This window comes from Grammomys surdaster, unplaced genomic scaffold (assembly GCF_004785775.1).
Source record: "Grammomys surdaster isolate TR1022 unplaced genomic scaffold, NIH_TR_1.0 126546, whole genome shotgun sequence".
In the NCBI taxonomy this organism is placed as follows: domain Eukaryota; kingdom Metazoa; phylum Chordata; class Mammalia; order Rodentia; family Muridae; genus Grammomys; species Grammomys surdaster.
The window spans coordinates 14,518,179-14,531,461 of record NW_021621338.1 but is presented as its reverse complement, the minus strand read 5'-3'; the positions used below and the strand labels follow the sequence as shown (position 1 = coordinate 14,531,461).

The following is a 13,283-nucleotide window of genomic DNA, read 5'->3' as shown; positions in this document are numbered from 1 at the left end:
CCTATCAGGATTTGTCTCTGTCAGAGACTGAGTCGCTCTCTCTTAATAGACAGTAGTTGTCTGTGGCTCTTCTAGAGGTAGGGCCTTGTTGCCTTCATCCCCAGTGGTATCTCTACCAATGTCACTGTAGGTCTCAACTGTATTGCTAAGATTTCATGAGTACAACTTTGCTGTCTTATATAGAAGGTACAGTGTTCTGGTCCTCTGGCTTTTATAGTCTTTCTACTCTCTCTTTTGCAATATTCTCTGAGCTGTTGGTGTGCAGGTTGTGTTGTAGATACACCAATTGAGGATAGGCACCTGATAGTCACTTTTCTTTACGTTTAATCCATTGTGGTTCATTGTAATGGTCTCTGCTGCAAAAAGAAGCTTCCTTGATGAAGGTGGAAATTACACGTAACTGGATATAAGAATTTCTAGAATGTAGCTAGGAATTGTGCTTGGAATACCCAAGATACAGTTTACAGACCATATGAAGCTCAAGAAGAAGGAAGACCAAAGTGTGGATGCTTCAGTTCTACTTAGAAGGGGGAACAAAATAATCAAGGAAGGTAAAGGGTGTAGGAGGGACTTGGTAGGGAGAGAGGAGGGGGAGAGGAAATAAAAAAAGGGGGCCAGAATCAGATGTGGGGGGATACAGGGGAAAAATACAGAGGGTCAAGAAATTGGTCAGAGGTGAGTATCAGTAGGGGATGGAAAACTGGGGGTAGCCAACAGAAAGTCCAAGACTCCAGGAAAGAAAAAGGCTCCTAGGACCCAGCAGGGATGACATTAGCTAAAATACCCAACAAAGGTGATGGAGAACCTGTAGAGACCATATCCAGAGGTTAGGCACGGTCCCTGATTGATGGATGGGGTCACCCACCTGTCTCAAATTTTAAACCAGAATTGCTCCTGTCAAAAGAAAAGACTGCCTGTCCTACCTGGGGGACCCATCCCATATGTAGACACCAAACCCAGACACTTGTTTATGCCAAGAAGTGTTTGCTGACAGGAGCCTGATATAGCTGTCTCCCAAGAGGCTCTACCAGAAACTTACCAATACAGATGCGGATGCTTGCAGGCAGCCATCAGTTGAGCAAGAGGACCCCAATCGAGGAGTTAGGGGCAGAACTGAAGAAGCTGAAGGGGTTTGCAAACCCATAGGAAGAACAACAATATCAACTAACCAGACCCCCAACAGCTCCCAAGGACTAAACCACCAACCCAAGAATACACATGGAGGGACCCATGGCTTCAGCTGCATGTGTAGCAGAGGACTACTTTCTGATTTTAATCATCTCTTATCATATCTCATTGTAAAATTGTTTTATTTATAGTAAGTATTAGTGGCTAAGAATGTAGATAGTGATAGCCTATCATGCCTAAGGCTCTGGGTTCCATCCCTAGCAACACAGAGGGGAAAATGGTTTCTTATCATTTGTTTAGGTTGCCTAATTAGCAAAGGATGACTTTGAACTCCTACCCATCCTGCCTCTACCTCCTGCAGCCTCTGTTGTAATTTTTTTTTTAGAATTGCTGGGATTGTGGGTTTAAGGTCAAAGACAGTGAGCATGAGTGGAACAGTGGTGCTGTGGGTTTGTTGGGAATATGCTTTTGTGTGTCAGAGAGACAGAAGTTCACCCTGCTCCACAGAAATGTTTTCAGGACAGGCAAGTCTACACAAAGAAACCCTGTCTTGAACTAAAGCAAGGAAGAGCTGTGGAGGCAGACCAAGGAGATAAGATTGTGATAAAAATCTCTTTGTAAACGTGGTGTCTTTTTCATCCTTCTAAAATGTTATATCCAATCATTGTTATTAAGTAAGTGTGTCATTGACAGACTTGCTCTTTTTTCAACTTTTTCCTCTTTCTGCCTCCACTGCAGAAGACAAGGTCTTTCTATATAACTCCTGATTTGGAGTACCCTGTAACACACCACCATAGTTTCAGACTTGGGGTACCCTGCTTCTGCTTTCTATTTCATCTCCTACTCTATATGTTTGCTACATGGAAGAAATGCTGAGTTGTTTACCACCTTGTAATTTATTTAGAAAAAAATAGAAATTAAATGTAGGATTCTTAAAAATTTATTTTGCTTATTTTTCAGATGTGTATGTGCTGAGCCATCTAACCCTAGCAATGAAACTCTAGAACTGTGGAAAAGAAAGAATGTGACAGCATACAGTATTTCCTGGGGAAACCTTACTGTTTCTGTAAGTATATTAGGGATTGAGAAGTATCGTAGGTCCATGGGAACCTGGCTTTTATATCTGCCTATTTTGTTTTAGAAGTAGTATCACACAGTAGCCTGTACCGGCCTAGAATTTGTAGCAGTCTTCCTATCTTAACCTCCCTTCTGCTAAGATTCAAAATCTGAGCTTCCACGTCCAACTTTTCTCAGCCTTTTCTGATTATACTATCCCTTCTTGATAATGAATATGTATATTGTTTTCAAAATATGTTGTTCTGTTATTTTTTTCAATTGTTATTTTTAATTTATCTGTGTGTATGTGGGTGTGTATGTGAGTGCAGATACTCACAAAGGCTGAAAAAGGTGTTTTATTTCTCTCAAAGCTGGAATTCCAGGCAGTTGTGAGTATCCAATACGGGTCTCTGCATCTTGCACCTGTCAGCCATTTCTGCAGCCTCTGTTGTAGTTGTTTTTTTAAGTGATGTGTCAGGCCTCAGACCAGTGGTTCTTCCCAATGCTGCAACCCTTTAATACAATTGCTGACTTCCAATCACAAAATTATTTCATTGCTACTTCAAACTGTAATTTTGCTGTTATGTATCATAGTGTAAATATCTGATATGTGGGAATCTTAACCTACAGGTTGAGAACTGCTGCCTTATACCCAGGGCGCACATATGCTAGTCACATGCTTTACTGCTGAGCTATAGCACATACCAGAATGTATTTTCATTTAAAATTTAATGACCATTTTGCTGCTCATGAAAGTCCATGTTTTAATCTTAGATGTCAAATCAGAGCTAAATTGAGTACCTTTTTTTCTTGCTTTTTGTAGGGGAGGGGTGATGGGTTAAGTCTCATTTATTCCAGGTTGGCATCAAATTATACATAGCTGAGACTTACCTTGTATTCCCTGTCCTTCTGCCTCATTTTGAGAGAGAGAAGGATTACAGGTGTATGCCACCATGCCCAGCTCCAGTTGTCTTTTAAGGCAGTGCTTTGTATATATGCTCTATTCAGCATCTGTAAAGACTGCGGTAGTGATTTTTTGTCTGATGCTTTTATTTAAACTGTCTATTCTAACACTGCAGTAGTGGCCTACAGGGATGCAGAGGAAACATTTCACAGTTAGCACTCATCATGAGCCTTCTCTAAAGGGAACATGCAATAGAAAGAAAGGAGAAAGTTTGTGAAATGTTCTTTGAGTGATTTCAGTAGGAGTATATTAATATCTGTAGTTGATATGGTATAGTTAGCCTAACAGAAGCTCTCTAGGTAAAGCATGAAATTGACATCTCAGATTCATGAGTACTCTATTGGATACTTAAAAGTTTCCATCTCCTTCCCTCTTTTGCCCAATCAGGAGTGTAAGACCTTCCATGGTATGTTTGTGGGAACAGCTTGTGGGCCCCACGGGCCTTATGTTCCCGATGTGCTCTTCTGGTGTGTCGTCTTGTTTTTCACGACATTCTTTCTGTCTTCATTCCTCAAGCAGTTTAAGACCAAGAGATACTTTCCTACTAAGGTAACTGGGTTGAATTTTGGTAATAATTATGTTTTCATTCATTTGGTTTATTTCAAAGCAAGAATTTATTATTTAAAATTTTATGCTAAATAGTTAAAAGAAATTCCTTCTAGTAAAAAATAATATTGGCCAGGCATGGTGACACATGCCTTTAATCTCGACACCTGGGACGCAGACACAGATGGATCTCTGTGAGTTTTGTGGCCATCCTGGTCTACAGAGCTAGTTCCAGGATAAAGGGGTGTGTGTGTGTGTGTGTGTGTGTGTGTGTGTGTGTGTGTGTATCTGAGCACATAGGAGGGAGATAATAGTACTGTGAGAAAGTGAGAGGTGGTTATGATGTTGTGATTTGTTTCTTATGTTTTGAGGATGAGGTGGACATAAACTTATATAATATAGTTAATTATTAAAAGTCTCATCCATGTATTAGTGACATATTTTATGAGAATATGAATTATGTGGAAAGGACAGGAAGTAATCCTATGTTTATATTATTGTAATCCCTCTATTATAGGTGCGATCAACAATCAGTGACTTTGCTGTATTTCTCACAATAGTAATAATGGTAGCAATTGACTACCTTGTAGGAATTCCATCTCCTAAACTTCATGTTCCTGAAAAGTTCGAGGTAAGTATTGAAACAAGTGGCTATTTGATTTTGGAAATACAAAACTACTTAGTGAGGAAAGGGCTTGAACCCAGGACCTTGTGCTTATTAGACAAAAGCTCTTGTGAAATGCAGTTCTCAATTTACCTTTTGCATTGACAAATATAAATTGAAATTTTAGTACCTCTTATCCTTCAGAGTACAAAATTCTTTAATTCATATCTGCAGTGTTTTTTCTAAATTAGTTTCATGGTACATCATTGAAATGTGTTTGTATCCGGTAAGGTGCCATAGTTTTCAATAGTTGTTTAGTCCAGTTCTGACTCATGGTACTTTGCCATGACCACTAGTTTCCAGAATCTAACACAAAGTACTTTAGGAATTGGTACAAGAGAGATTTATTTCACTATAGATAGTGTATGTAGGGCCATGTTAAAGTGTCATTATAGTTTACTTATCTCTCTCTGCATGCAGAACCTTTTCAACACACATTCTGTAAGATGGGCATTGTGGTGCATGTCTGTAATTCTAAACTGAGGAAGTTGAAGCAGGAGACTTGTGAGTTTGAGTCTGGTGTGGACTACATAGTGAGTTCCAGGTCAGCCTAGACTACATAGCATCACCTTGTCTCTTCATAACAAACAAATTCAAGCAAACAAAACCAAAAGTTCAACTCTAAAATAGTCTTTGAATAATAGACTTCTATTTAAAGTTGTTTAGCAGTTGGGCTTGCCCAGATGGGATGTGATCTAGTCAGCAGGCCTTTTACTTTTCACATGTTGATTCATCTAGTGGCTTAGTGGGGGGCAGTCTAGTTTCATTTACTGACCTGGAGTTGAAACATTTGGATTGGTAGTATTTTTCTTCCCGTTTCTGTTTTGTATCTTCCTTGAAAGGAAATGTATTCAACAGCAGTCATCATCTTAGGACTTGGAGAGGTTAAGAAGAAACTTCATGGTTTAAATCCATAATTAAAACTCATACATGTCACTTTGGTCTTACTTTGTATATCTTAAGTAGGTTTTTTTGCTGTGAAGAGACACCATGACCATGGCAAGTCTTAAAAAGGAAAATATTTATTTGGGGCTGGCTTATAGTTCAGAGGTTTAGTCCATTATTATCATGTGTGCCAGCAGACAGGGTGCTATAGGAGTCAAGAATTCTACATCTTGATCTGCAGGTGGCAAGGAGAGACTGGGTGCCTCACTGGTTGTGTAGCTTGAGCATAGGAGACCTCAAAGCCTGTTCCCACAGGGACACACTTCCTCCCACAAGGTCACATATCCTAATAGTGCCACTCCCTTTTGGCCAAGCATTCAAACACATGAGTATTTGGGGGCCATTTCTATTTATATCATCACCACAGTGTATTAAGTTTCAAGATTTTCTTGAGTTGAAGAAGAGGGAATAGATGCTACTCTAGAAAGAGTGGACAAGTCCCATGACAAGGGCATACTTGTAGGCACAGGATGAATTTCTGTCTTCGTGAATAATTTACCACATATCCTAATCCAGCCTCTTTTCTGTCCCTTGGTATTTTATGGAATAAATCCACTTATGTGCTGTGGAAATGTAACACAATAAAGAAATGAAACTTTTTTCTTATTTTTAAACTTTAATAGCCTACTGATCCAAGTAGGGGCTGGATCATAAGCCCTTTGGGAGATAACCCTTGGTGGACCTTACTAATTGCAGCTGTTCCAGCTCTCCTTTGTACCATTCTCATCTTTATGGATCAGCAGATCACAGCTGTAATCATCAACAGAAAAGAACACAAACTCAAGGTAATCCTGAAAGCCTTCTTTTAGAGCATGGGGTGTTTTCCATAATAACATTCCTCCTTCTTTATAATTAATGCAGAATTTTAATATGAAGTGATAATCTATACTCACAAGTGTTCATTTCCCTCTTCAGAAAGGCGCTGGCTATCACCTTGACTTGCTCATGGTTGGCGTCATGTTGGGAGTCTGCTCTATCATGGGCCTGCCGTGGTTCGTGGCTGCAACAGTCTTGTCTATAAGTCATGTCAACAGCTTAAAAGTAGAATCTGAATGTTCTGCTCCAGGGGAACAGCCCAAGTTTCTGGGGATTCGTGAACAGCGGGTTACAGGGCTGATGATTTTTATCCTGATGGGCCTCTCTGTGTTCATGACGTCAGTATTAAAGGTAAAACCCTTGTGGCTGTGTTCAACAGTCTTACTTACCTTAGTGTTTATACTTAGTTGAAAAGAAATAAAATATTGAAATATGTGTGAGTATATAAAATCAGTTTTTTCCCCTGTAGTCTAAAATCCATAGAAGTGTAAAAATACCATTTGGCAGTGTTTTTTTGTATAATAAGCATGTAGGTGAATCATAGTCTAAAGATCCATTAGTTACAATCTGCAATTGGAAGGAATTAATCAGCAGGTGGTTAGACCATAGTACAGGAAGTAATCGGAAAAAATGTAAGAAAGCTGGTTTTTTAAAACTACTGTTAGTGAACTTAATATGTTTTTTTATACATAATATGTTTCTTGATACAGCACATAAAATGAAAGCAGCAAATAAACACTAGAAAAAGAAAATCAAACAAGAATAAGAGCATCATAAGTGAAGCATATAAGAAATTTTGCTTTTTTTCACTTTTTTTTGTTTTTTTTTTTGTTTTTGTTTTTCGAGACAGGGTTTCTCTGTGTAGCCCTGGCTGTCCTGGAACTCACTCTGTAGACCAGGCTGGCCTCGAACTCAGAAATCTGCCTGCCTTTGCCTCCCAAGTGCTGGGATTAAAGGCGTGCTACATTTTTCTGATATCCAGATTTTTTGCAGATGTATATCCTACAGAAAATAGTGAGATATATATCAAAGTATCTAATCTGAAAGTTTTTATTTATCATGTAAAAAAACCCAATTTCATATTTGTCTTTGCTGGTTTTTTTTTTTTTTTTTTTTTAGAAAATGGTTGAATAGAAGCTTACACCATTTCTAAAGTAGAAGAGACCCGTGTGTATTCGCTTTAAAGGATAGTCATTATTGTTGGAATTCCTTGGGCTCATTTCATGGACTGTTTACCAGCTACGTTACGTACCACATGTCTGTGGACTACTGACAGTGCCCTTAGGCACAGGAGGGAGCAATCAATAGAGTACAGTGTGGTTTTCTTGCAGGAACCCCAGAACCTGCCAGTGAGATTGATAGGTAAACTGATAGAGCAGTGTTGTATAGTACTGATTGTATTTTAAAGGAACTTGGAGACAAGAGAAGTATTTTATGTAGTCTTTTGAGGGTTATGGTCCATTGAAGCTCTTTGAAAATTTCCCCTTATGTCTTTTCTAGTGAATTATATGTTGCATACAAAATAAAACTTAACTCAAACATGAAGAGAACTGAAATAAAACTTAGGCTCCATTTGATATTTTTAATTTTTAAAAACAATTCTTCACAGAAAGTTCTTTCAACCTTTAGTGATTTAAATTAAGAAAAAAAATTGTTTGTGTGTGTGTGTGTGTGTGTGTGTATACACATGTACAATAGTGGGAGTATGAAGGTCAGAGAACAACTTTTAAGAATCAGTTTCTGTTTTTCTATAATGGGTTCCAGAGACAACACTAAAGTTGATCTGGCTTTCATAGCAGGGTTTTGACTTACTGATCCATTGGTTGGCCCTCAATTCTGTTATTTAACTTACCCTGGTAGTATTGGGTATGGTGGCTCATGTCTATAGTCCTAGCACTTGGCAAGTGTGAAGTGCAGATGGGACTAAGACAGAATTGTAAGTTAGAGGCTAGCCTGACTATATAGTGAATTCCAGGCTGTGTCAGGCTCAGTATGAGATCTTGCACTGAAGTAAAAGAGCAAGCAAGATGGATCAGTCAGTAGCGGACTTGCTGATGCCATGTTTGACAAGATTATTTTCATGCCCAGAATGCACATAATGGAAGGAGATTGGATTACTGCAAGTTTTCCTTTGATCGCCACATATACATCACATCTGTGCATGCACTTGTGTGTGTGTGTGTGTGTGTACACACACACACACACACACACACACACACACACACACACACACACAAAGGAAGAAAGGAAGTAAGTTAGTTGTACTGGTAGTTATCATCATTGTAACCTTAAGTATTGTTATAATTATATTTTATACACTTAAGTTTATGTTTCATAGAACAGAGATTTTTAAAAGTCTATTCCAAAAGCATTTTGGAATCCCTGACATCCTGTCAGGATTCCACCAGGGTTTTTCATGTATTTAATTCAAAAGAACACATTGTCATACACTAAGTACAGGCACAAATTGAAGACTTTCCTTGTCTCCTGCTAAACAGCACTAAAGAGAGTTACACAATGTAAAACAGTGCTATTCTATAATAACACTTTGTTTTAGAAACTATAGATTTTCATGAAATTGTGTTCCTGGGTCTGGCTCAGTTGGCCAAGTGCTTGTTGTGCAGGTGTAAATTGTGAGTTCAGATCTCCAGCACCCGTGAGTAAAGAGCCCGACATCCTACCACCCTGGGAGTGAGACCACCCTGGGAGTGAGACACATATATCCTCTGAGATAGTTGGGCAGCCAGTTTTGTCTAATTGATAAGCTCTGGATGTGATAAGCAACCCTCTCTTTAAGTAATAATAATAGTAATAACAACAATTTTAAAAGGACCAGACATAGTGACACACATCTTTTTTTTTTTTGGGGGGTGGGGGGGGTTTCGAGACAAGGTTTCTCTGTGTAGCCCTGGCTGTCCTGGAACTCACTCTGTAGTCCAAGCTGGCCTCGAACTCAGAAATCCACTTGCCTCTGCCTCCCAAATACTGGGATTAAAGGCGTGCTCCACCAGTGCCCGGCCGTGACACACATCTTTAATTCTAGCATGCGGAAGGCAGGTGAATCTCTGTGAATTCGAGGCCAGCCTGGTCTACAGAGCAAATGCAGAACAGCCAGGACTTTTTCACATAGAAATCCTGCCTTGAAAATCAATCAATCAATCAATCAATCAATCAATCAATCAAGTAAATTAAATAAAAAGGTAGAACTTGCTAGAGGAAGACACTAGGCAGCTCACACCCACATAGACAAGTGTACCCCCTTCACAGTGTTCTTTATGCCAACTTATCATGGTTGTTAATATTGCTGTTATTTTAAAATTTATAGTAGCTATTTAAAGTATCTTTAATTTCATATACACAGCCAGGGTTTCCTATAGAAGACCTGCCAGGATGGGGGTTTGGCATCTCTGTGCTGGAATGCTTGAAAGACATTATTAGTAATTCCACTGCATTGGTGCTGGGCCACAGTAATTTAATACTTTAGTGACTGGTGGTATGTCAGCTACTTTGCTCAATGTTCTATATATTGGAAGAAATTTAATTGTGCTGCAAGCTGAAGCACAGGAAGGCTGTTTTTTAAAACTAAGCTGTTGACTGAGGTGCCTTTGCTCCTCATACTTGAGCACACTCCCTTTTAATGAACAGTCTGAACATCAACTGCCTCTCAAATGTATAAACAATAGACCTATATGCTTATTTCCTGTAGGAATGTTGGTACAGTCCTTATCACAAAAGAACTTTTAGTTCTGTCACCATAGTTGCTCATCAAATATATTTCTGTACACTCATTACTGTAAAATTATCCAGTATGATGAGTTGTAATTGTAGTAATTTTATTTACAGTTTATCCCAATGCCAGTTCTGTACGGTGTTTTCCTTTATATGGGAGTTTCATCATTGAAAGGAATTCAGGCAAGTATTTAATAATGGAACTATTTAAAAATTGCAGAAGTTGTGCTTGTGACTGATTTTGGTCTGGTTGCATCAAATCGACATTTACTGAGTGATTACTGCTCATTGTGTATCTTACCCCAAAGAATGAGATGATTATCTCACCTCCTTTTACTTAAGCCCAATAAAAGGTCACATACCTACCTGCTCAGTGAAGACTCCTGTAGTGAGGGAGGATCAAAGGGTCAGGATGGAAAGACCTAGCTTTTATAAATGTGTATGTCACAAGGAAGCCTAGCACATACATTGTTTTCTGTAATTCTTAAAATGATGACTGATGGAGGAAAGGAGGAGTTCCTGTTGTAGAAACAGGACATTGAGGCAGTGGGGCTCAGCAGAGGTTATGCAGTAATGAGGCTAGAGCCAGTGATCACCATGCTTTGTGGAAACAGTCTGCTAAAATTTACTCAGATTTGTATAGACCCCTAATAGAAACTGTGTAGATTAGCAGTGATTCCCACAGTGGCTACCTCTTACAAAAACTATGCTCTACAGTCATTCACTGTCAGCACTTCCCAAAGCCAGCACTTTTTTTTTTTTTAATCATGTTTACTATCTTAGTTAGAGATACTATTGCTGGGAACTCTTATAAATGAAAACATTTAATTGGGGCTGGCTTACCGTTTCAGTGGCTTAGTTCATTATCGTCATAGTGGAAAGCATGGTGACAAGAAGGCAGACATGATGCTTACTAAAGTTGTACATATTGATCCATAGGCAGCAGAAGTGAATGCCACACTAAGCCTAACTTGAGCATCAGACCTCAAAGCCCACCCCCTAGTGTCACACCTACTCCAATAAGGCTACACTTGCTAATAGTGCCACTCTATATGGGCCCATGGAGCCATTTTTATTCTAACCACCACATTTCCTCCCTGGCTTCCAAAAGCTTGTAGCTATATCATAATGCTAAACACACTGAGTTAAACTTCAAAAGTCTCCAGTAGAGACTGTAACTCTCAAACGTGTTTAAAAGTATAAAGTTCATCGTCTCTTCTGAGACTCAATGTAATCAATTAACTGCAATATACAAAATCAAAATGGAAAAGATCATGCATTTCCATTATATAGTAGAACAGGATACATGTTATTATTTCAACAGCGAGCACAGTGAGGGAATACTGAACCAAAGCAAGACTAGAAACCAGCTGGACAGAAACTCTTAAACTCTGCATCTCCATGTCTGATATCAAAGCGCTCTTCGGATCTCCAGCTTTTTTCATTGCAACGTGCTTCTTTCTCTTAGCAGGTTCCACTCTCTGTAGGTGACTTTCCTCAGTAGATATCACACAGCTCTGGCATTTCCAACATTTTGGGGTCTCCAAAGCAATCCAGGCTCTAACTTCACAGCTTCACATAGTGTTCTCTAGGCCTCCATGCAGGCAAACCCCCGACACATGCTAGGCCTCATGGACTTTCCTTAGTTCTGGAGGGAGATTTTATAATCCCTTTCTTCTGTCCTTAACTTTAAAGCCAGAACCATGTGGCTGAAACTGCCAAGTTCTACAGCTTGCTGAGGCTGGACCATGGCCTCCTCATTCAGGTATTATCTTCACCAGCTTTCTGTTTTTGATGGTTTCCTTCACTGCCTAAGCTTGGCTGTCCTGAAACTTAGATCTGTAGACCAGGCTAGCCTTACATTCTGAAATCCACCTGCCTCTGTTTTCCCAGTGCTGAGATAAAAGGCTGTATGCCAACATGCCCAGTTCTAAGCATTTTTTTAATTTTTTTTTTCACAAGTTGGAAGATTAGCTGGGTGGCATTTTGCCCCGAGGTTACCACTTCCTTTATTCCATTTAACTTCAGGCTTTTCTCTTATCTTTTTTTATCTCCTTGAACACAAGACTCATCTCATTCCACTTCCTGGTATTCCTTTTCTCCGCAAGTGGTACATTTTGTATTTTTACATTCTCACCTTGCTCCTTTTCATTATAAGTATGCATAAGCATGGCCACAGCCACTAATAACCAAGAAACACAGTCAATACAAGGCTATCTGTTCATGTCCTCTACCAAAGCTATTGATCCATAGCTCTTCAATTTAGTTTCTGGCAGACTTTTTGGCCAAGGAAAGAGATGCACATACTATTGTTTTGTTCTTATTCTTCTCCTTTGAAACTTCTTGAGCCAGGCCCCCACAGTTCAAACCACCCTCATACCACTGTCTACCATGCTCCTACTACTTTGGCCCATTAAGTCTCACTTAAAGCATCCCACTGCTTTTCTAACTAAGCGTCCCAATCTCTACATTCCTCTAAACAAAAACATGGCCAAGCCTGTTACAGCAATACCCCAGTTCCTGATACCAACTTTTACCTTAGAGTGTTTCACTGCTGTAAAGAGACCCAAACCGCAACAACTCTTAATAAAGGAAATCATTTAATTGGAGGTGACTTACAGGTCAGAGGTCCATTGTCAGCATAGTGGCAAGCCTGGTGGCAAGCAGGCAGACATGGTGCTGGAAAGGTAGCTGAGAATGCCACACTAGGCTAACTTGATCATCAGACCTCAAAAAGCCCAGCCCCTAGTGACCCACTTCTTCCAACAGAGCCACACTTCCTAATAGTGACATTCCCTATTGGACTATAGGGGACTATATGGAAACCACCACATCTACCATGGTGAAGGAATAATACTATCTTATTTACTTGATTTTTGTAACAGTTTTGTGAGGTTTTCCAGTTCATAAATGAGGAAATTAAAGTTCAAAAACATCCAATGGGTGATTTCTGTTCATAGCTTTAGTGGTATTAAGCTTAGAAAAACCTTGGAAGACTGTTCGTATTTAATTTTATATCCTGGAAACAGTTCATAGAGATTCAGTGCATTTGGAACTTGACCATATAAAATACATTTATCAAAATATTATAATCTACCAAAGTAAAACACTTTTGTTTTGTTTTGCTTTTTTGAGACAGGGTTACCCTCATAGGCTGGCTTGAACCCACAGAAATCTCCTGCCTCATTGTCAAAATTGTAGGATTACTGGTATAGACCACCAGCTCTGTTTGCTTTGATTTTTTTTTCTTTCTCCTTTCTCTTTATATCCAGAGATTCTTTCCCAGAACATTCTTCAGTACCATTAGAACATACCCAAGATGTTACAGTTTCATTTAATATACACTGACACACACACACACACACACACACACACACACACCTACACCTCTAAAAATTGTTTCTTAAATAGCTAAAATGTTTTTTGTTGATGGTT

At 39.2% G+C, this 13,283-nt stretch overlaps 1 protein-coding gene across 5 annotated transcripts in view; it reads left to right on the top strand.

Annotated features, from left to right (window-relative positions):
- Positions 1–13,283, top strand: part of Slc4a7 (solute carrier family 4 member 7) — an 88,069-nt gene that overhangs the window by 58,671 nt on the left and 16,115 nt on the right. For 2 of the 5 annotated variants that reach the window (XM_028760544.1, XM_028760549.1), the window contains 6 exons: positions 2,089–2,194; positions 3,536–3,697; positions 4,212–4,325; positions 5,927–6,088; positions 6,219–6,470; positions 9,963–10,031. In XM_028760544.1, the coding sequence (XP_028616377.1) occupies positions 2,089–2,194; positions 3,536–3,697; positions 4,212–4,325; positions 5,927–6,088; positions 6,219–6,470; positions 9,963–10,031 (865 nt within the window). Of the gene's footprint in view, positions 1–2,088; positions 2,195–3,535; positions 3,698–4,211; positions 4,326–5,926; positions 6,089–6,218; positions 6,471–9,962; positions 10,032–13,283 lie in introns of those variants that run through there. The other 3 variants (XM_028760546.1, XM_028760545.1, XM_028760548.1) reach the window with 3 other exon arrangements.